Source organism: Portunus trituberculatus, chromosome 50, assembly GCF_017591435.1.
Source record: "Portunus trituberculatus isolate SZX2019 chromosome 50, ASM1759143v1, whole genome shotgun sequence".
Taxonomy (NCBI): Eukaryota; Metazoa; Arthropoda; class Malacostraca; order Decapoda; family Portunidae; genus Portunus; species Portunus trituberculatus.
The window spans coordinates 7,564,214-7,585,014 of record NC_059304.1 but is presented as its reverse complement, the minus strand read 5'-3'; the positions used below and the strand labels follow the sequence as shown (position 1 = coordinate 7,585,014).

Genomic DNA, 20,801 nt, shown 5'->3' with positions numbered 1-20,801 from the left:
AAATAAAAGTAGATCCATATCTTTTTCAGCTCCTCCATCAGGTTCTTGATGCTGCTGGAGCATGAATTCTCCAGCTTGGTCTTCATTACTTACCAGGCATTTTCAATGGGGTTGAGGTCTGGGGAGTTGCCTGGCCAGTAGAGAACATGTATATTGTTTTTCACCATGAACTCCTTGACAGCCTTAAGGTGCCATTCCACCGGTGTGCAGCACAGTGCGGCACTGTGCTGCACACTGTACAGAACAAATGTATGTGCCGGTGGAAACGGACAAGCGAACAGCAACAAATTGTACGCGAACATTTGAGAAAAGTGCGCGCACAGCTGCGAACATGCGTGCGCGTACTCAACTTTTCAGTGTACACGCTCTAACATACAGGATTACTTTGTGTGCGCACTCAGTCTTGCTACCGCTACAGGAGGGAAAACATCGGTGTGTTCGCGCACAATGGAGTGGACAAATGACAAAATCATACAGTTTATTCAGGTATCTGAGTGTTATTACCAGCCTTATTGAGACAGGAACACTTTTTCTATAGTTTGTGTCCTGTTTGGCTATCAAAGGACCAATAGCATTTATGAGGACCTCAAAATCTTCGCAAGATATTCTTGAAAATTTTTTAAATCCACTCAGAGGATCTACTTTTAATTCTTCTAAAAATTTTTCCGTTTCTTCCTCTCATCGTTTTAAAAAGGGTCTCACCCAACATTTAGGCTTTGCTCTTCTTTTCTTTTTTAGCAAACTGCATACCACAACACAGGCTGCACCACAAAGCACTACCACTTCCTGTCCGTCCATATTACTAACTAACTAAATCACTGAGGGCAAACTGTGCTTAACTTTTGTATGCGCACAGTTCAGCACAAGTGCTGCAATGTTCGCGTACAAAAGTTGTGTACATTTAGTCGGTGGACACATGGTCAACAAGGGGTGTTCTTTTGTATGTGCACAGCAAAAGTTCTGCACAAAAAGTGCGTAACAATTTATGCAGAATACGGTTTTGGTGGAATGGCACCTTTAGACTTATATGCTGGTGCTAAGTCCTACATAGAATATTCTGCTTCGTGAATGCTCCAAAATGTCAGCATGTGCTCCTCTAAGACCTAAATATAATTAGTTGCCTTCATCATCATGTTCTTAGGAAGAAAGTACAGTCCAACAGAGCTCTTATGATTTATGAACGCCCCCGACACCATAACACTGTCTGGGTATTTGACCAATTTGACAGTGTAGCGAAGGTCATAACAGGACACATTACTAGGCCTCCTCAAGACCTTGGAGTTGCCCCTGACCATTCAGAACGTGTTTTCATCACTGAATACACTTTCTGCCAGTCTGCCGATGTCCACTCCTTGTATTTCCAGCACAAATCCAGACGTTGCTTCTTCATAGCCTCCGTCAGAAGTGTTTTTTTGGAGCAGCAGTGTGCTGGTAATTTTAAGTCCTTCTTAAGACCATGTTGAATAGTTCGCACCAAGACGTTCTGCAGAAGGTTGAGGTATTTCTCTTTTAGGCTGACAGCTGTAATTGAAGGCCCTTCCTTCACCTCTCTTGCCAGGACCTTGCCCGTGTGGGTTTTATCTTGAAGGACAGCTGTGCATAACCCACAATAATGAATGTGGGGTGTCTAGTAGCACGTCGAAGTTGGCACGCAAGTAACATATAGGGGCAATCAGGAGCAACGTAACAAAAACCCTCACTGTAAAAGTGCTGGAGGCGCACTGAGGCCTGGTGTGGTAAGGAACAATGAATAGAGGTGGGCTTTAGCCAACCAACATCATCACTACCTCCACCCACTCTGCTGGTGGCAGGAACAGAAATAAACATTACACAGACAATTGCATGCGTACTTCTTTATTGCGATGAAAATGTACACTTTTTTTTTTTTTTGCTACTATACACTCCATCTCTAGATAATGCATGAAATGGATAATATCAGGTGAGACTGAGTCACTTTTTCTTGACAGATAAAGTTTGGATCAGAAACATTTTACCCTAAGTAAAAGAGATCAATGATATAAGAGCACTATATCTATTAGTGTTCTAAACTTAATAAACAATCAAAATTAAACTTATACAGTACAGGCAACCCCCGCTTAATGAAGGTTCACACAACGAAATTTCGCTACAACGAAGGTTTAATTTTACTACCATCTGCTCGTTTAACGAACACCAAACTCACTTTAACAAAGTTTTATCCACGTCATTTTTTCCAAGTTTGTAAGCCCTGCCGTATCATGCAAGCCGACAGGCTTTTGAATACACCAGCGCCTCTCGTGGACAACACGCACATCACTCACTCCCCCTGTTCAAAACAATAACAGTGTCAGTAGCAGCTCGTCTTCCCTCGCTCAACTTACCACCAAAACACCCTGCAATGTCGCCTAGCGTTGCTAAGAAGACCAGGAAGTCTCTTACTCTCGAAGTGAAGCTGGATATTATTCACAGACAAGAGAGAGGCGAGAAAACAAATAGCATTGCTCGCCACCATCTTGACTCCATCTACTGTCTTTACTATTTTCAAGTTTACAGACTCTATTAAGAAAGCTGGTGAGACCGTATCTTCCTCGCAAGCTAAAAGAACCACCTGAACTTGTGACTCTACAATGGATAAAATGGAAAGCCTTGTGGAAATGTGGTACATAAGTTTTGTATGTGATACAATGATGCGCCCTTTGTTTACATTCCACAGGTTACCGGTTAGTGTCTTTCCGTTTCACTCTCCCTCCCTTCATAAATTTAAGATCATCAACATTATAAAGTTATGTACATACATACATTAGTGTACATTATAATGACTTAAACTAAACTGCCTAAATGTTTAACTTCATGATTTTTACTTTCATTAAACCTTTCACTGTACTAAGATGCACTCTTGCTTTGTTTACTCTCAATGGAAGTTCAAGTCAGGGGGTTTAACTTGCTATAATCAGTTCACTTAACGAAGGGTTTTTTAGGAACATAACCCCTTCATAAAGGGGGGTTGCCTGTATATAATTCTGAAAAATTTCCTTTTTTTCTTCTCTTCCAACAAAGTAGAAGAAAGGTAAGAAAGCATTCAAGAGAAACCAAATCATATTGGAATTAAATTAATTTAAGACTGGGATATCCAACTCTTTAAGGCATTAACCCTGGAATAGTGTGTACCTTCACCTTGGTTGACGAATTTCAGTTACTTCTTGTGGGTGTTATCGATATCAGGTCATTGGTTATCTGATAACTATTTCTTCCGTGTTATAAATCTATCAGTATTGCCAGTACTTTTTAGTTCCAAATTAGTGATAATCAATTTTTTTTTATTTAGAAACATGAACATATTGAAGTTTTAAACTCTCAAAATCAAATGTACTGCAGATATTTTACTTAGAACAGTACTTTTCATTAATGAAGAGAAGAGATAATAAACACTGTATTTGAAATTTTTGAAGATTTTTCTATTTTCTAAGATAGATACAAAAAATGAAAATTATTTTTCAATCTCAAAAAATATTTTCACATACTTACCTGTCTCATATAAATAGGAATAGAGTCCATCTACCTATTTCCAAGGTTGAAATACCAAAATTCAGAGTCTGCGGCAAAGGGCGCAGTGCACCTGGTAGCCGCACAACCACCCCATATCCCCAGTCCTCCCCACCAATGTTCCCTTTCTGCCATGCCCACCATACCATTTTCAAGCTTATAACATGTTGAGGGGTGACATGCTGAGGGAAGGAAGAGTCACTTGGAGTTATATGAGACAGGTAAGTATGTGAAAATATTTTTTAAGACTGAAAAATAATTTGTCACATCTACCTGTCTCATATAAATAGGAGACTCCCACATTGCCACCCTGCCGGACAAAATTACGTGTCAGAGCTTGTAATTCACTTACCCATTTTGCCATGGCCAGCGCCACTAAGAATAGTGTTTTCTTGGTAAGATCTTGAAAGGATGAGGACCGCAGGGACTCGAATGGAGCCACATCCAGATTCAAGTTTGGTGTCCTGAACTGGGCTCTAAGAACCTCCATTTCAAAAAACTTTGACCAAGTTCTTCAGGACAGGGTCCTTGGCCAAGTTGAAGCCCTTCAGCAAAGAGACACTATTGAGCATTGACTTGTACAGTAAGTCCTCGTTATACGGTACATATGCATTCCTGAAAACCTTACCGCAAATTGAAATTACCGTATACTGAACCCACTATATCATGTAGGGGATGTGTTCCAGCACATTGAAAGTCACCCCTACAGACATGAAAATACAGGCAACCCCCACTTAACGAAGGTTCACACAACGACATTTCGCTACAACGAATGTTTCCATTTACTACCATCTGCTCATTTAACGAACACCAAACTCGCTTTTACGAAATTTTGTCCAGGTAATTTTTTCCAAGCTTGAAAGCCCCGCCGTATCACGCAAGCCGACAGGCTTTTGAATACACCAGCGCCTCTCGTGGACAAAACGCGCACTACTTACTCCCCTACCCTTCCCTGCTCTTATTAGTTCAAAACAATAACAGCGTCAGCAGCAGCTCGTCTTCCTTCGCTCTAACATGCCACCAAAATGCCCTGCAATGTCGCCTAGCGTTGCTAAGAAGACCAGGAAGTCTCTTACTCTCTAAGTGAAGCTAGATATTATTCACAGACACGAGAGGTGAGAAAACTAATAGCATTGCTCACCACCATGGCTTGACTCCATCTACTGTCTCTACTTTTTTCAAGTAAGCAGACTCTATTAAGAAGGCTGGTGAGACCCTATCTTCCTTGCAAGCTAAAAGAACCACCTGAACTCATGACTCTGCAATGGATAAAATGGAAAGCCTTGTGGAAATGTGGTACACAAGTTTTGTATGGGGTACAATGATGCGTCCTTTCTTTACATTCGACAGGTTGCCAGTTAGTGTCTTTCTCATTTCACTCTCCCTCCCTTCATAAATTTAAGATCATCAACATTATAAAGTTACTTACATACATACATTAGTGTACATTATAATGACTTAAATTAAACTGTTTAAATGTTTATCTTCATAATTTTTACTTTCATTAAACCTTTTACTGTACTATGATCTATTCTCGCTTTGTTTACTTTCAATGGAAGTTCAAGTCAGGTGTCAAACTTGTTACAATTGGTTCGCTTAACAAAAATTCGCTTAACGAATGTTTTTTTAGGAACGTAACCCGTTCATTAAGCGGAGGTTGCCTGTACATGAAAATTGTCATATAAAAAAATGTAAAGTACTGCGCAAAAGAAATAAACAGAAAATGTTTTTATTTACCTTTCACTCGCCACGTATTCTAGGAACGTAACCCGTTCATTAAGCAGAGGTTGCCTGTACATGAAAATGTAAAGTACTATGCAAAAGAAATAAACAGAAAATGTTTTTATTTACCTTTCACTCGCCACGTATTCTATCAGATGATGTCCCTACCAAGGCTAAGGGACATCATATCCACAAAAAACACGCCGTAAGGATCACTTGTGTTCAGTGGGAAATGCGGGAAGAGACTGATTGTTGTGGTGGCTGAGCGGCATGGTGGTGCTACAGTACGGTGTAAACAAAACACTAACGGATACCATATCTGTGAATTTTTCTTACTGTAAATAGAATCAAGGGTAGTAATAACCAAACACCGTAACTGTGAATTTACCGGATAATGAAGTAGGAAGGACTTACTGTAGTCTTTAATGGCAGAAACTGATAGCTTACAAATCTTTCATAAATACAGGGGGAGGTTGGCAAACTTCCAGCTGGATGGTCTGGAGGACGAATGCCCATGCCGATCACACCACCGTTTAAACTTCTCCCACTTGTGTTGATAGTTAACAGTAGTGGAATGCTTTCTAGCATTCGCCACTGTCTGTGCAACTGCTCTCGAATAGCCTCATGTGTGAGGATTCACTTGACAGTCTACACCCAACTAGATCGAAAGCATGGAGACTGAGGTGATGCCTGTGAAAGTGAGGTTGACACAGAAGGTCCTTCCTGGTGGGGAGTTGTCTCTGAGTGTTGATGGCCAACTCCACTGGATCAGGAAACCTCTCCTGAAGCCAAAAGGGGTCAACAAGAATGAGCTTGACCCTCTTTCGAGCTGCGCAGCTTGTTGAGCACTTTACCGATGACATGGAATGGTGGAAATGCGTACACTTCCATAAAGTTCCACTGGAAGAGTAAAGCATCTGTGGCAATCACCATGGTGTCTGGAAACGAAGACACAAAGTAAGGAAGTCTGTAGTTCATCCTTGTGGCAAACAGATCTACAAACGGGCAGCCCCACACTTTCCAAAGGCCATTGCAAACTTTCGTGAAGAGTCCACTCTGCAGAGATGACCTAACCTTTCCTGCTGAGACATTCCACTACTATACAGTTCTCGCCTCTCACAAACCAAGTGAGGATGGTAACTACATTCTCCTCTGCCCACTGCAGAACAGTTACCCGGGCTTTTCTGTTGAGTGATCTTCATCTCATGCCATCCTCCTTGCTGAGGAATGAAATTGCAGGTATTGTCCAAAAGTACTATCATTGTCCTCCCTCTCAGTGACTCCTTGAAAGATTGCTAATTGCAACTGGAGATTGTGCATCCTGTGTCAGCTGGTCAGAACTAAGTGAGTCACTGAAGACTGTCATGGGAAGCAAGTAGAGTGGCGAGGGTAAGGAAAACCACAGAGTGATGTGACAAGCTTGTATTAAGTAAGGTATCCACAATGTCCGTCGGGGCCACCTACAGTCCAATAAAGCCAGATTCAGTGGGTAGAAGGTCATCCAGGGACTCTGGACAAATCCTTCCCTGCTACTCATGTGGCTGGCTGTCGACTCCAGTCTGCCCCCTCGTCACACTGTTCCTGCCTGGTCACCTCTCTGGCCTCATCCAGGCTATATCAACTTTTAACAATCCATAAATAATGTAACCAAACAATGATAACTAATACATAGTAGTCAAACCCTTTCCCCATCTCCAAACATGAAACACAAAACAAATCAACGACCTTACCCCACTCAGTAGTTATCTTAGTCTCCTGAGAATGACTGGTACCCCAGTAGCCTAAGCTTCTCCTGAACTGGAGGGCTGTGTTGACTTGTGAAGAATTCTATAACTGTCAGAAGGTTGTTGATCCTCTTCTAACTTGGAAAAACCTTCAAAACTGAAGTGAATCTCCATCCCCAAGTATTGAGCAAGTTGTCTAACAATCAACACTGATTTCTTCCAATTGATCATTATGTTGAGCCCCTCGCAGAGCTGTAGAAGTATTTCCCTCAACTACAGAGCCTCCTCTTCTGATGTTGCCGGTAACATTCTGTCGTTCAAGTAACGAAGGAGGCGAATTCCTCTGGAAAATAGAGCTTGTCGTGTCTACAAGTTGCACGATCTTGTTGCGTCCCTAATCTTCAAAACTGCCTTTGTGGGTTCAAGGGAACGCCTCTGAGTTTTTTATAAACTTTACTTAATCATATTATTCACAAACATTAACACCTTATGACCCTTACAACAACAAAGAAAACCACAAAAACCACGAAAATTCAATCACTCTCTTCACTCAAAGTCCACCTTCAAACATCTCAGATTGTCACATTATATCTTGAACTCAAATTCATTAAATACACACAATAACTTAATTTATAATAACAACTCTTTCTTTACTCGAACTTCTTCAAATGATCCAGATTATTTCACAATATTCACGTTACTCCACTCAAATCACGCAATTTAAACTCAACAATAAGATACATCCTACTCACACCCTACAATTTAACCTTCCAATAAAACATTCACTCTACGTATCCTACACATAACCAGTTTCCCTTTATCACAATATGACACCAACATTTTCTCTGATTGCATTACAACTGTCTGGCTACACCTACTGGTCTGAGATAAGTGGCGTGCCCATTTTGACCCTCTGGTCTGACAGCTCTGTCAACCTGTCGTCTCTCTCTTTCTCTCTCTGACTCTTAAACCTCCTAATATACACGTGTTACTTGACTTCTCGTCCCCCCAACAACTTCCAGTTTTACAATGTACATTTCCAATATCTTCAGTAATATCAACTAATATCAGGAACAAGGCCTTCCCCATAGCTTGTCAATAACTGCCTTGTCCATACCATTTGCTTCTGGTGACCTCTGATTATCACCAGATATGGGGAAAAGGTTCCAGAAGCTTCTTGTAATCTACTGCTCGTTTCTGGCTCTGTTTGTCTTGTCATGACTCACCATCTCTTGCTGTTCTCGGTGGTCACTGGTTCTCTTCTCTATCAGATTAGTGATAGTGTCTTATAATCTTGGTACCTGCTTTCACGTGTCTCATGTTTCTTCATTTATTATTCTCCTTACTTCCACCTTCATTTTTTCATTCTTGCTATCTTCTTTCTTACGTATTTCATTTCTTCTCGATTATCAAGTCACAACAAGCTGTTGACATTGGAGCCATGACTTTCATCAAGACCAGTGGAGCTGTCAACAACCTGAAGCAAATGACCTTGAACTGGAAACACTGACCTCTCCAGACAAAGTGAAGGTACTTCCTGCTCCCTGGATGAACTGGAGTCTGAAAATAAACGTCCTGTAGATCTACTGACATCATCCAGTCACCTTTCTGAATCATCAACAAAACCGACCTGTTGGTCTCGATTTGGAATTTTGTCTTAGGAATGAAATTGTTGAAATATGTTAAGTCTATCACTGGATGGATGAAAATTACCCCTTTACTTTGGGAACTACAAATATGTGGCTGTAAAACCCTGGGCCGTGAGATGCAGATTCTACCACTCCCTTCTTGAGAAGTCTGTATCTCGTATTCCAAAGCTATTCCTCTCTCTGAGTTGGGTGAATAACTCTCGACTGCTATCAAGGACTCTGATAGTGGTGGTTAACCGATGAAGGGAATACAGTACCCTTCTTTCAACATGGGATGGGGAGACAGCCTAGAGGTGGAAGGCTTCACCACTGGGTGACACAGTAAAAAGGGCCTTCTTCCTCTTTAGTGCCTCTGCAGCTGCTTCTTGAAAAGACCGGGAGGTCACCTTCTCATTGGCAATGACTTGAGAATGCATGTGTTTGTTAAACAAGAACTGTGTGTCCAACAAAGAGTGCCTCAAAGCCAACTTATCCAACAATGAAAAGGAGGAAGGCAAATTCCTCAAAATCATGTCCCTGCTGAAGGACACTAAATTAGATAGAACCAAGGAAGACTCCTTTGCTGCATCCTTCATGGCCTTTTGCATGCCATCTACTGCTTTAGCCATCAGCAAGTCTCTGTTTGGAATTTTATCTTGTAGTTTAACTAAGCGAGTGAATGCACCAAAGATCTAAAACTGGAAGTTCTGAATCTCCTGAATGGATCTCATTGCTTCCTCCATTCATGAAAGGTCAGCAGCTGCGATTCTGGAGAGTATCGTGTGCCTTTTGGAGAGAGAGTACTGCCCCAGCGTGTGATTAACAACTAAGGAGAGGCCTTTTGTGGAGTCATTGCTCACTTGGTAGAACTGCCACTTGCGTTTAGCAGTGTAAGGAAGGATGGCTGACTTCCCCTTCTCCACTCTGTTTGTCAGAATTTCATGTGTAAAATCCAAGGCCTCTGACATTGGCCATGGCCACTTAAAAGGCACAAATTCACTTCCTGACCTGGCAGCAATAAAATCTTCCTCCGCCAGGCCAACTGATCTCTTCTGCTGAGCTATCTCCCCTTTGCAATCACTAAATTGGTCAAAGATAAAGTGAGACAACTTCAGAAGGTCAGGGGGCCATACCCTCACCTTCATGCTCTGAAAGTTCATGCCTCCCTTTGTCATCCTCCTCATCAGAAGATGAAGCAAGAGAAGAAACACCCACTTGTTAATTAATGCAACTGCAGTTCAGAAAAATAGTTGGATGTGCATGTGGCAACACCCCCACATCTCAGATGTGCTAAAATATTTATAGCCTTTTATTTATATATATATATATATATATATATATATATATATATATATATATATATATATATATATATATATATATCCCTCTCTAATATCAAAGTTTTCTGTTTCATTTTATTGATTTGATATCATATGCATGATGACATATGTATCAAGAAAAAACAAAATAACTCTTAAGTACAATTTTATTTCTACTGAAGTATTCAGTCCATGATAACTGAAAAAAAAAAAAATAAAAATTAAATAAATAAACAAATTATATATATATATATATATATATATATATATATATATATATATATATATATATATACATACATACATACATACATATAAATACATACATACATACTCGTATATATATATATATATATATATATATATATATATAATATATATATACAGTAAGGTCTCGGTTTACGTCAGAGTTACGTTCCTGAAACATGACGTAAGTCAATTTTGTACGTAACTCGAGTTTCCGTACATTTTAAAGCATATTATCGAGTTTTCAACCAATCATTGTTTATGGTCATTCAAGTAAGTTAAAGGTTATACAGGCAACCCCCGTTTAACGAAGGTTCACACAACGAAATTTCGCTACAACGAAGGTTTCATTTTACTACCATCTGCTCGTTTAACGAACACTAAACTCGCTTTAACAAAGTTTTGTCCGGGTAAATTTTTTTCCAAATTTGAAAGCCCCACCATATCACGCAAGCTGACAGGCAGCAGAAGCTGCTGGTACTAAGGCCTGCCTCAGGAAAAATCCTGGGACCCCTATAGAATAAAGATCAAGATCAAGATCAAGCCTCTCATGGACAACACGCGCAACATTCACTCCCCAGTCAAAACATAACAGCGTCAGCAGCAGCTTGTCTTCCCTAGCTCAACTTACCACCAAAATGCCCTGCAATTGGCCTAGTGTTCGTAAGAAGACAAGGAAGTCTCTTACTCTCCAAATGAAGCTAGATATTATTCACAGACACGAGAGAGGCCAGAAAACTATAGCAGTGCTGGCCACTATCTTGACTCCATATTATACTGTCTCTATTTTCAAGTCAGCAGACTCTATGAACCCCTTTGCACCAGATGTTAAAAAAGCCCGCCTGTATGATATACAGGTGGTAGTGCCGCGTGCCCGACCGCGGGAAACTCGTGCAAGCTTGTCATACTTGTCGTCTTTGTGTATTATGCTGCAATTTTTTAGTCACTATACCGCCTTCGAAGAAAAAGAGAGAGAGAGAGAGAGAGAGAGAGAGAGAGAGAGAGAGAGAGAGAGAGAGAGAGAGAGAGAGAGAGAGAGAGAGAGAGTGACATTTGCTAATATTGTAGACAAGCGGACGCATGTAGCTTATCTTCGAGAGGAAGAGGGGAGGAGAGGGAAGGAGAGAGAGAGAGAGAGAGAGAGAGAGAGAGAGAGAGAGAGAGAGAGAGAGAGAGAGAGAGAGAGAGAGAGAGAGAGAGAGAGAGATTAGAAAATTTGTTGTTTTGTATTTGTGTGTGTGTGTGTGTGTGTGTGTGTGTGTGTGTGTGTGTGTGTGTGTGTGTGTGTGTGTGTGTGTGTGTGTGTGTGTGTGTGTGTGTATTCACTGTTTGATCTGCTGCAGTTTCTGACGAGACAGCCAGACGTTACCCTACAGAGCGAGCTCAGAGCTCATTATTTCCGATCTTCGGATAGGTCTGAGACCAGGCACACACCACACACCGGGACAACAAGGTCACAACTCCTCGATTTACATCCTACCTACTCACTGCTAGGTGAACAGGGGCTACACGTGAAAGGAGACACACCAAATATCTCCACCCGGCCGGGGAATCGAACCCGTTATCTGGCTTGTGAAGCCAGCGCTCTAACCACTGAGCTACCGGGCCGTGTGTGTGTGTGTGTGTGTTTTCACGAATGTTACAAGGCGGACGCATGTAACTTATCTTCGAGAGGAGAGGGGAGGGAGGAAGGGAGATGAGGAGATGGAGAGGGAGGAGAGGAGAGAGAGAGAGAGAGAGAGAGAGAGAGAGAGAGAGAGAGAGAGAGAGAGAGAGAGAGAGAGAGAGAGAGAGAGAGAGAGAGAGAGAGAGAGAATGGGAACAGTCTATGCCATTGGGTAATTTTAGACACAAGGCGGGATGCATGTAGCTTATCTTTAGTGATTGGTGGAGACAAGGATAGTGGGAGGAGCACTAGGATTTCAAGGACAGCATATGGCGTGTGTAGTTGGTATCCAACACACTATACGGGACAACTGAACTGAAGAAAGCTCAGAAAAGAAATATGACGCCTACGTAGGCGTCACCGTATATGCTACTGGGGCTTCATGACACCTACATAGGCGTCACCGTATTGAAGGGGTTAAGAAGGCTGGTGAGACCGTATCTTCCTTGCAAGCTAAAAGAACCACCTGAACTCGTGACTCTACAATGGACAAAATGGAAAGCCTTGTGGAAATGTGTTACATAAGTTTTGTATGCAGTACAATGATGCGCACTTTGTTTATATTCCACAGGTTGCCGGTTAGTGTCTTTCCCGTTTCACTCTTCCTCCCTTCATAAAGTTAAGATCATCAATATTATAGTCACATACATACATTAGTGTACATTATAATGACTTAAATTAAACTACCTAAATGTTTAACTTCATAATTTTTACTTTCATTAAACCTTTTTACTGTACTATGATGCACTCTCGCTTTGCTTACTCTCAATGGAAGTTCAAATCAAGGGTTAAACTTGTTATAATCGGTTCGCTTAACGAAGTTTCGCTTAATGAAGTATTTTTTAGGAACGTAACCCCTTCGTTAAACGGGGGTTGCCTGTATTGTTATATTATTTACAACTATGTAGGAATATGAAACACAAGCTTGTTTTTGTTGTTGATTAGGGCCAAGAACGCGAAGGACTGTAGGTTGCCGAGAGGGGTGGACGCCTGAGGCCGCCAGAAGAGTGGGCAGGTCGAATGTTGTGACGCCCACAGGACGGACAGCTGGGAGCGTAGTGCAGTGCAGTAGGAGTAGAAGCGTGGGCAGCGGGGCAGGAAATGCAATAGGAAAGGGCAATAGGGATCAGCAGACAGGCGCAGACGGTGCAAGTCTGCTGCGAGTGTCGTACGGCCCAGGCGAGGCTCCGGAGTTGTTATTGTTGTGATGGGTGCGCGAACCCTCAAGGTCGTCAACCTCCCCGTTGTCATGGTAACGGGCTTCCCATTTTCTTCTTCTCTCCCTCACACACAGCTGCTGCCTCCCTTCTCATGTCTTTTAATTATGTCCTCTTTTTCTTGCAGCATAATGGTTTTCCTTTTCTTAGCATCACTGCTGTCACTAAGAAGTTTTCTCTTTGATGCCATTAAGCAAGATACTAAGAACTTGAGTCAGTAAATGCAGAAGTAGGATAACACTCTTGCCAGGGGCGATGGTGTGGTGGAACTGAGGCAGGGTGTTATTGTATTCAAGCGAGAGGCGGGCGGTGTGGCAGGCAACCACCAACAATAACAATAAATCCCGCACTTTACGATTTATAAATTTTCAATTTTTTAAATCTTAAATTGCCTTATAGTGGACTGACGTAACTACGAGTTTGACGTAACTCGAGACCGAAGTAACCCGGGACTTTACTGTATGTATATATATATATATATATATATATATATATATATATATATATATATATATATATATACATATATATATATATACACTCAACCCTCGATTTGCCGGACTAAAAGGGGGGAAGGCTTGTCCGGGAATGGCAAATGTCCGGCAATGGAAAATGTCCGGGGGTCTACCCCCTTGCCGGACTTTACCCTATACAGGTTGAACCCGCTTTAACGGCACGCGATTTACCGGAATCCCGTGTTTAACGGCAAAAATTTCCGGTGGGAACATAGTGTTGTCTTTAACGGCATTTCGGCACCTGCACCAGCTGTACCAGGAAGTTGGAAAATAAATCAGACGTTTTTTTGTTCAGAAAAACAAAACTGAGGGAGAAGAAAGAGACTTTGCACCAGATGTGGAAGACAAGAGAAAGAAAAATAAAAGAAAGGCAGGATCAGGAAGAATAGAAGTAACAGGAGGTGCCGAGGCAAAGGCAAAACCTCCGACGACCATCATCATCATCATCATCATCATCTCACCACGTGGGGCCGTAACACATGCCAATGCCGCCGACACACATCTGTACTGTTTTTTTTTTATTAGCATTTACCTTACTGTAGATATATTGATGGTAGATATCTGATCCCGTGTGGTCTAGTGGCGGCTTCAGTAGTTTCGTCTACTCAGAATCAGACACGACTTCCATACTCGAGTCATGTGACCTGAGATGTTCACCACTAGGGCCTGGTTGAGGAGAGGTGGTAGTGGTGGTGGTGGCAGTGGTGGTAGTGGCGGTGGCAGTGGTGGTAGTGGCGGTGGCAGTGTTGGCAGTGGTGGTAGTGGCGGTGGCAGTGGCGGTGGCAGTGGTGTCAGGCTTGCTCACTTTGAAGAACTCTTTTATCAAAGTCTGTCTGCCAGACTCGTGTTGCATACGAATGATTTTAGATCGAAGCAGGCGAAGTTGATCATAGTGAATCTGGATGTCTTGCCGAGAGCAATCTTCAACAAACTTAAGTAAGACATCAGCACATTCACGAACGACGCTCATCTTTACTGTAGGTTTCACCTCACCTGAGTCACTATCCTCACTGTCGCTCTCCTCACCCGTCACAGCCGCTACTATTTGTTCAGTGTTGAGAATTTCATTTCCTTGTGTTTGATCATTTTCTTCCAACCACTCATCCACGTCATCCACTGTTACTTCCTCTTCCCCAGACTTTTTCAGTAGCTGGTGAAAGTCTGTAGCCTCGAAGCCTTCAAAATCGGCGCAGTAATCTTCATCCTTCATAAGTTTCTTCCAGGCATTAGTAAATGTTGTGTGTTTCATTTCTCTCCAGGCCTCATACATGTTATAAATAGCAGCTCTTATGTTGTAGTTTTTTATGTTAGCCAACGTTCTCTTGCCTCTAGTATCCTCAACTGCACCATCCTCTGTCTCCAGCACAACCAACACGTCATCCAGGTATTTACGTAGGTAAATCCTCTTGAACGAACTTATAACTCCTTGATCCATAGGCTGGATCAAGGAGGTAGTGTTCTTGGGCAGAAACATAGCTTTTATCTTCCCGTCAGCACTTTTTAACACATCTGAGGAAGGGTGGGCGGAGCATTGTCAAGCAATATTAAAGCCTTCACGTCATCCGGTCTTATTTTGAGCACTTTCTCTTGATAGTTTTTCACTTCCGGAACTAAGTGATGTTGAAAATAATCAGTAAAGATATGAGAGTTGAACCATGCCTTAGATGAGTTATAATAATGGACAGGTAACTTGTCCATAATATCCTTGAGAGCCCGGGGTTTAGCTGCCTTCCCCACGACTGTCAACTTAAGCCTATGAGTACCAGACGCATTTCCTCCACAAAGCACTGATAGGCGTTCCTTACTCACCTTCTTTCCTTTCACTTTCTTTTCATGCATCCCAGCCTGAGTGTTTCTTGGTAAGGCCCGCCACATCATACCAGTTTCATCAACATTATATATTTGTGACATGGATAAATCTTCATCATTAATAAGTTTCATCAACTCATCACGGAAAGGTTCAATCATTTCAGCATCGGCACTTTCAGCCTCACCTGTCACAGCCAGATTGCGGATGCCATGGCGCCTGCGGAAGCGCCAGAGCCACCCATCACTGGCCTTGAACTCAATACCCATGTGGGCAGCAAGCTTAGCAGCACTAGCGGCCAACTCCACTCCCCTCACTTCCACCCCACATGCACGCTCCTGGGTATACCACTTGTACACTGCCAAATCAAGTTCAACACATTTCGGGTCTTTCATATGCTTTCTAGTTGCATCACCCTTTCCCGACACAGCAAATTTAACTGCATAATTTTCTAACTTTCCTCTAGCTTTTTTTATGTCCGAAACTGTCTGTTTTTTCACCCCATACAGCTCGCAGACTTGGGCAACACTCATTCCTCCATCTATTTTACGTAAAAGTTCCAGTTTTTGCGACACAGAAAGGTGCACAGGTTTAGCTGTACGCTTGGTTACTTTCTTTGGTGGGTTTTTGGGTGGCATCGTTGTGAAGAAGAGGTGTATCCACGACAAGCACGTAAGCACAACACTCGTGTGACGCGGCAGACTTGTTTACAGTCCAGTACTAGACGTGTATGTCCGCCCGCGCTGCCATCTATAGTGCCCGATTTGCGAACTTTGTCTGGCGCGGTAGTTTGAAATCGACTTGTCCCGGACTTTTTTTTTTTTTTTTTCCCCACAGACTCTTGTCCGGCAAATCCGAAATCCGGCAAATGGAGGTCCGGCAAATCGAGGGTTGAGTGTATATATATATATATATATATATATATATATATATATATATATATATATATATATATATATATATATATATATACAGTAAGTCCTCATTTTACACTAGAAATGCATTCCTCAAAAAGCTATTGTTAACCAAAATTAGTGTAAACTGAACCCGTTTTAACATGTATTAGATAGGAATACGTTCCAGCTCAGTATGAAAGTCAATCGAAAAAAGTAAACAAACTGGACATTATGTAGGTTGGACCGACGTTGAAAACGATCAAACCAGCCTTTGCTGGCCTTGAACTGCACATCCTTCACATCCATCTCAACCTTGAAGGTTTCAATAGACAGGGCCTTTTCTGAAATGAGGCTCAACGAGAGTGGGGCATGCTGGCGTGTTTGGCTGTCTATCTAAATTTTAAGTAAACCCTCCATCTGATCCATAATGGGTTCCCGATGTTTTGTCAGCAATTTTACCTGCAGGCTTGAAGCATTAGCTGCTGCCTCCTTAACACTTGAAGCATTCCTCAAAACAGTAGCAACTGTTGACTGTGGTAAATTCAGGGAATGGCTTATGGCTGACGAGCCTTCCCTAAGTTCTTTTCTCTTGACTATATCAAGCTTCATTTCCAACGTTAAACTTTTTCTGGCTCATTTAACCTTACCCACTTCTTCACCAAGATCCAAATTACGTTTCGGTGACATTTTGGACAGGAATTGGTCTTAAATGCAGAGAATAAAGTAGCTAAGTAAATCACCGAGCAGTCTCACTGATATTCGTCGTGGTGTCGCGAAAGTGACTGGTTTGTTGTTGGTCGCAGTGTAGCGCCTCAATCACAGGCGGCGGGAATTTCAAATATCGTAAGTGCGATTTTTTTTTTTCGTAAATTGAAAAAATGGTAGTAATTGTCAATTATCGTATCTGCGAATTTATCGCATACTAAACTAGTGTAAAACGAGGACTTAGTGTGTATATATATATGTATATATATATATATATATATATATATATATATATATATATATATATATATATATATATATATATAAAGACTCATTCCTGTCATATCATAAACTGTTATGTTACTGTTAGCGACAAATCTCTTATATACAAACAAAATTCAAGGCATTACAAAGAAAATTGTACATATAGCTACATACTAAACACTTCTCAAGAAGCTATGTATATGTACTTACTAAATACTGTATGGGTTAACCATCACAATTAGGTTAGGTAAGGATTACATTTAAATTAAGTTTGGTAAGGATTATACTTAGGTTAGGGTAGGTTAAGTTGGGTAAGGCTTAAGTTTATGTTTAGCTAGGTTAGGCTGCATTACATTAAACAACAAATTAATTTCTCCTGATAGTTTGAAGTCTGAACTTTACAATGCTGAGATACCTCAGGACTGGAAGTTAGCTAATGTTACTCCAATATTTAAAAAAGGTAGGAAGGATGATGCAAATAATTATAGACCGATCAGTTTAACTAGTATAGTATGTAAGATACTAGAGAAAATCATTAAGGGTAGTATTTGGGAGCATTTAAATGAGAATAGATTAATTAGAGATACCCAACATGGCTTTAGATCAGGGAGGTCCTGTCTTACAAATTTGCTCAATATCTTAGAATATATTACCAAAGAGTTAGATGATGGAAATAGCATAGATGTTATATATCTAGATTTTAGCAAGGCGTTTGATAAGGTACCGCATAGGAGGCTAGTGTACAAATTGAGACTACATGGGATAGGGGTAGGTTAGTTGATTGGATTAGTGAATGGCTTTCTGATAGGAAACAGAGAGTAGTATTAAATGGGGCAATGTCTGAGTGGAAGGAAGTGGTTAGTGGGGTACCCCAAGGATCAGTGCTAGGACCTCTTCTTTTCTTGGTGTACATTAACGATTTAGATATAGGAATTAGTAGCAAAGTATCAAAGTTTGCAGATGATACTAAGATAGCATGTGCAGTACAGGGTGAAAAGGACAATTACAGAATACAACGAGACCTGGACAGGCTGATAGCATGGGCAGACAGGTGGCAGATGGAGTTTAATTCTAAAAAGTGTCAGGTTATGCATTTAGGTAAAGACAACACAAACTTTAACTATGAGATGGAGGGATGTTGGCTAGAGGCAGTAGAGGAAGGAAAGGATTTAGTAGTGATAGACAGGACTATGAAATTTTCAAAGCAATGTTTAGAAGCAAGAAATAGGGCAAATAGGATCCTGGGTTTTATAAATAGAAATGTTAGTTATAAAAGTAAGGAAGTGGTGCGTAGCTTATATAATTCCTATGTTAGGCCCCATTTAGAGTATTGCATACAGGCCTGGTCACCCCACTATAGGCAGGATATCAACATGTTAGAAGCAGTTCAGAGAAGAGCAACTAGGATGATACCAGCATTAAAGCGCCTGGAGTATAGAGATAGATTAAAGGAATTAAACATGTTTTCATTTGAGAGGAGATGTATAAGAGGGATATGATAGAGTTATTTAAAATGTTCTCAGATACAAACTACATAGATGTGAGATCTTTCTTTACCTTAGAGGAGGGAAATAGGACTAGAAATCATGGCAGGAAGATTAGAAAGCAAGGCTGCAGGTTAGATATAAGAAAATATTTCTTTAGTCATAGGGTGGTAGACTTCTGGAATGCATTGCCAGAGACGGTTGTAAATAGCACTAGTTTGACAATGTTTAAAACAGATTAGATAAGCACTTAAATTTATTAGATTTATAATTATGTATAGCACTGCATGATAGTTTTTATAAGAAATTTACTATAGTTAAACAAGACATGATCCCCATGTATGGGGACCACAAATTGTAGAGGATTTCGCTGCAGGACTTAGCCCTGTTAATGGGCCAAATATTTAGAATTAGTATATAATGTATTGTGTACTTGTAAGTGTATCTTTAAGTACTGATGACGAGGTCTCTGTGCGACTGATACAGGATAACCTAGATGGGCCCTGGTGGCCCTTTGTTATCCTATTATTTATGTTATGTTATGTTAATAATTTGCTACATTTTACAACAGAATTATGTTTTCAGAAGGGATGACTGGGGAAGAAAAAAGTATTGATTTGCAAAAACGAAGTGCAGATTCATTCAAAACGGATCGAATTAATCTAAAAAAAAAAAAATTTCATCCTGAAGTAAAGTATGGTGTAAGACTAAATTTACTGGAGCATTGATGTAAATACACATTCACTAAACTAAGAAGGATTTAATTATGTAAATTACGTATCATGAGGGTAGGGCAACAACTCCTGCAAGAACATAAGAAAATCAGGTTAGATTACTAAACTAATGAAAAAGTATTTTCATCCAACATTGTGAGACCGGCCTTTTTACCTTAATATTTACTGTTCTTGCGATTTTATGAGAATGATAGAGTCGGCAGACGTTACCTTCAACGCCAGTATAATCGGCAATTCCAGTGTAATATCATATCAACATGGACTTAACACACCATTTGTCTTAAGTTATGATGGGTAATTTTCAAATGTCAAAGAATCAACTAAATCCTGGATGCACCGACAAGACTCCTCACGCTGCCCCTGTGTACTGCCATGGCTTTAGATCTCACTCACATGTGTGCTTGTCTGTCACATTATCACATACAACTCACTTGCTTTCCCAGGAATTTTTACAAAGAGAACATGAAGCACCAACCTTCAGACGGCGACGTGACCTACGCGGGACACGACTTGTTTACATCCATGATCTAGTCTTGACAAGAGAAAACCAGACGGCGCAGCGCTTCAGGAGGGACTGTTACTTCCAGCCAGGGGGCCAGGATTACCAGACTTCTTTTGCTAATCGTACCCAAGATTCTAGAGAAGATATACGGGTTCAAATGGGAGGGCTGGAAGAATTGATTAGGGAGAGGAGCCCATAAAAGATGGCGCGCGGGTCGCAGGTAGTAAAGGGGAGAGGGATGGGGCGGTCTATCTCTGGGGAAGGATGAGCGCTGTTCATCACCCGCCTGCCCTTGGACCACACCATGCTCAGTGCTCACTTGCACCGCCTATGTGTCTCGTGACCACTTCTGTTCTTGGTGTAGGACTACCTCTGAGGTTATCGAAGATTTCCTTCTCCACTGCCCACGCTTCCACACCCACCACAGTGTACCACGCTCACGGCTCTCCGCCCTGGCCATCACATTCGACCATTCGATCTACCCACCCTTCACAGTAACCTGCTATCCTTCGCCTTACCTGTGCCTTCTTGAGGAAGACCGGCTGCTACCACGCCTGTGATACCCACACAGGACTACTCCAGGGGTCATAAGGATCCATAGATCTTCGCGGCCACAAAGCAAGACGGCAGTTGTTGCCTTTGTAGTAAAAGCAACAAAACGCATATATATATATATATATATATATATATATATATATATATATATATATATATATATATATATATATATATATTTCGGGAGTAGACCATTTTGAATGCATGTACTATTGAAGTCAACAGCGAGGTCTGCATTATTCTTTTTGTACAGCGTATTTTGTGTTTTTCGCACAAGGGCGCGTTCGTCCGGTTT

The 20,801-nt window shown here is 41.2% G+C and overlaps 3 protein-coding genes across 4 annotated transcripts in view; all 3 read right to left on the bottom strand.

Moving 5' to 3' along the window:
• The window catches only part of LOC123499628 (hexosaminidase D-like), a 43,582-nt gene extending 23,057 nt beyond the window's left edge, over positions 1-20,525 (bottom strand). Inside the window, exon 1 of one of the 2 annotated variants that reach the window (XM_045247950.1) lies at positions 20,470-20,525. The gene's annotated coding sequence lies outside the window, so the exon portion shown is untranslated. Of the gene's footprint in view, positions 1-19,924; positions 20,423-20,469 lie in introns of those variants that run through there. The other variant, XM_045247949.1, reaches the window with a different exon arrangement.
• LOC123499866 (tigger transposable element-derived protein 7-like) lies at positions 9,819-15,033 on the bottom strand. The gene is made up of 2 exons (XM_045248402.1): positions 14,365-15,033; positions 9,819-9,827 (listed from the first exon to the last, which is right to left on the bottom strand). The coding sequence occupies exons 1-2, from the start codon at positions 15,031-15,033 to the stop codon at positions 9,819-9,821; spliced, it is 678 nt and encodes a 225-aa protein (XP_045104337.1).
• Positions 15,060-16,004, bottom strand: LOC123499865 (tigger transposable element-derived protein 7-like). The gene has a single exon (XM_045248401.1). It carries the CDS (start codon positions 16,002-16,004, stop codon positions 15,060-15,062), a length of 945 nt encoding a protein of 314 aa, XP_045104336.1.
• Positions 20,526-20,801: the final 276 nt, after the last annotated feature.

Coding starts and splice junctions, on each gene's coding strand:
- LOC123499865 (XM_045248401.1), bottom strand. CDS start 16,004: ATGCCACCCAAAAACCCACCAAAGAAAGTAACCAAGCGTACAGCTAAA.
- LOC123499866 (XM_045248402.1), bottom strand. CDS start 15,033: ATGTTTCTGCCCAAGAACACTACCTCCTTGATCCAGCCTATGGATCAA.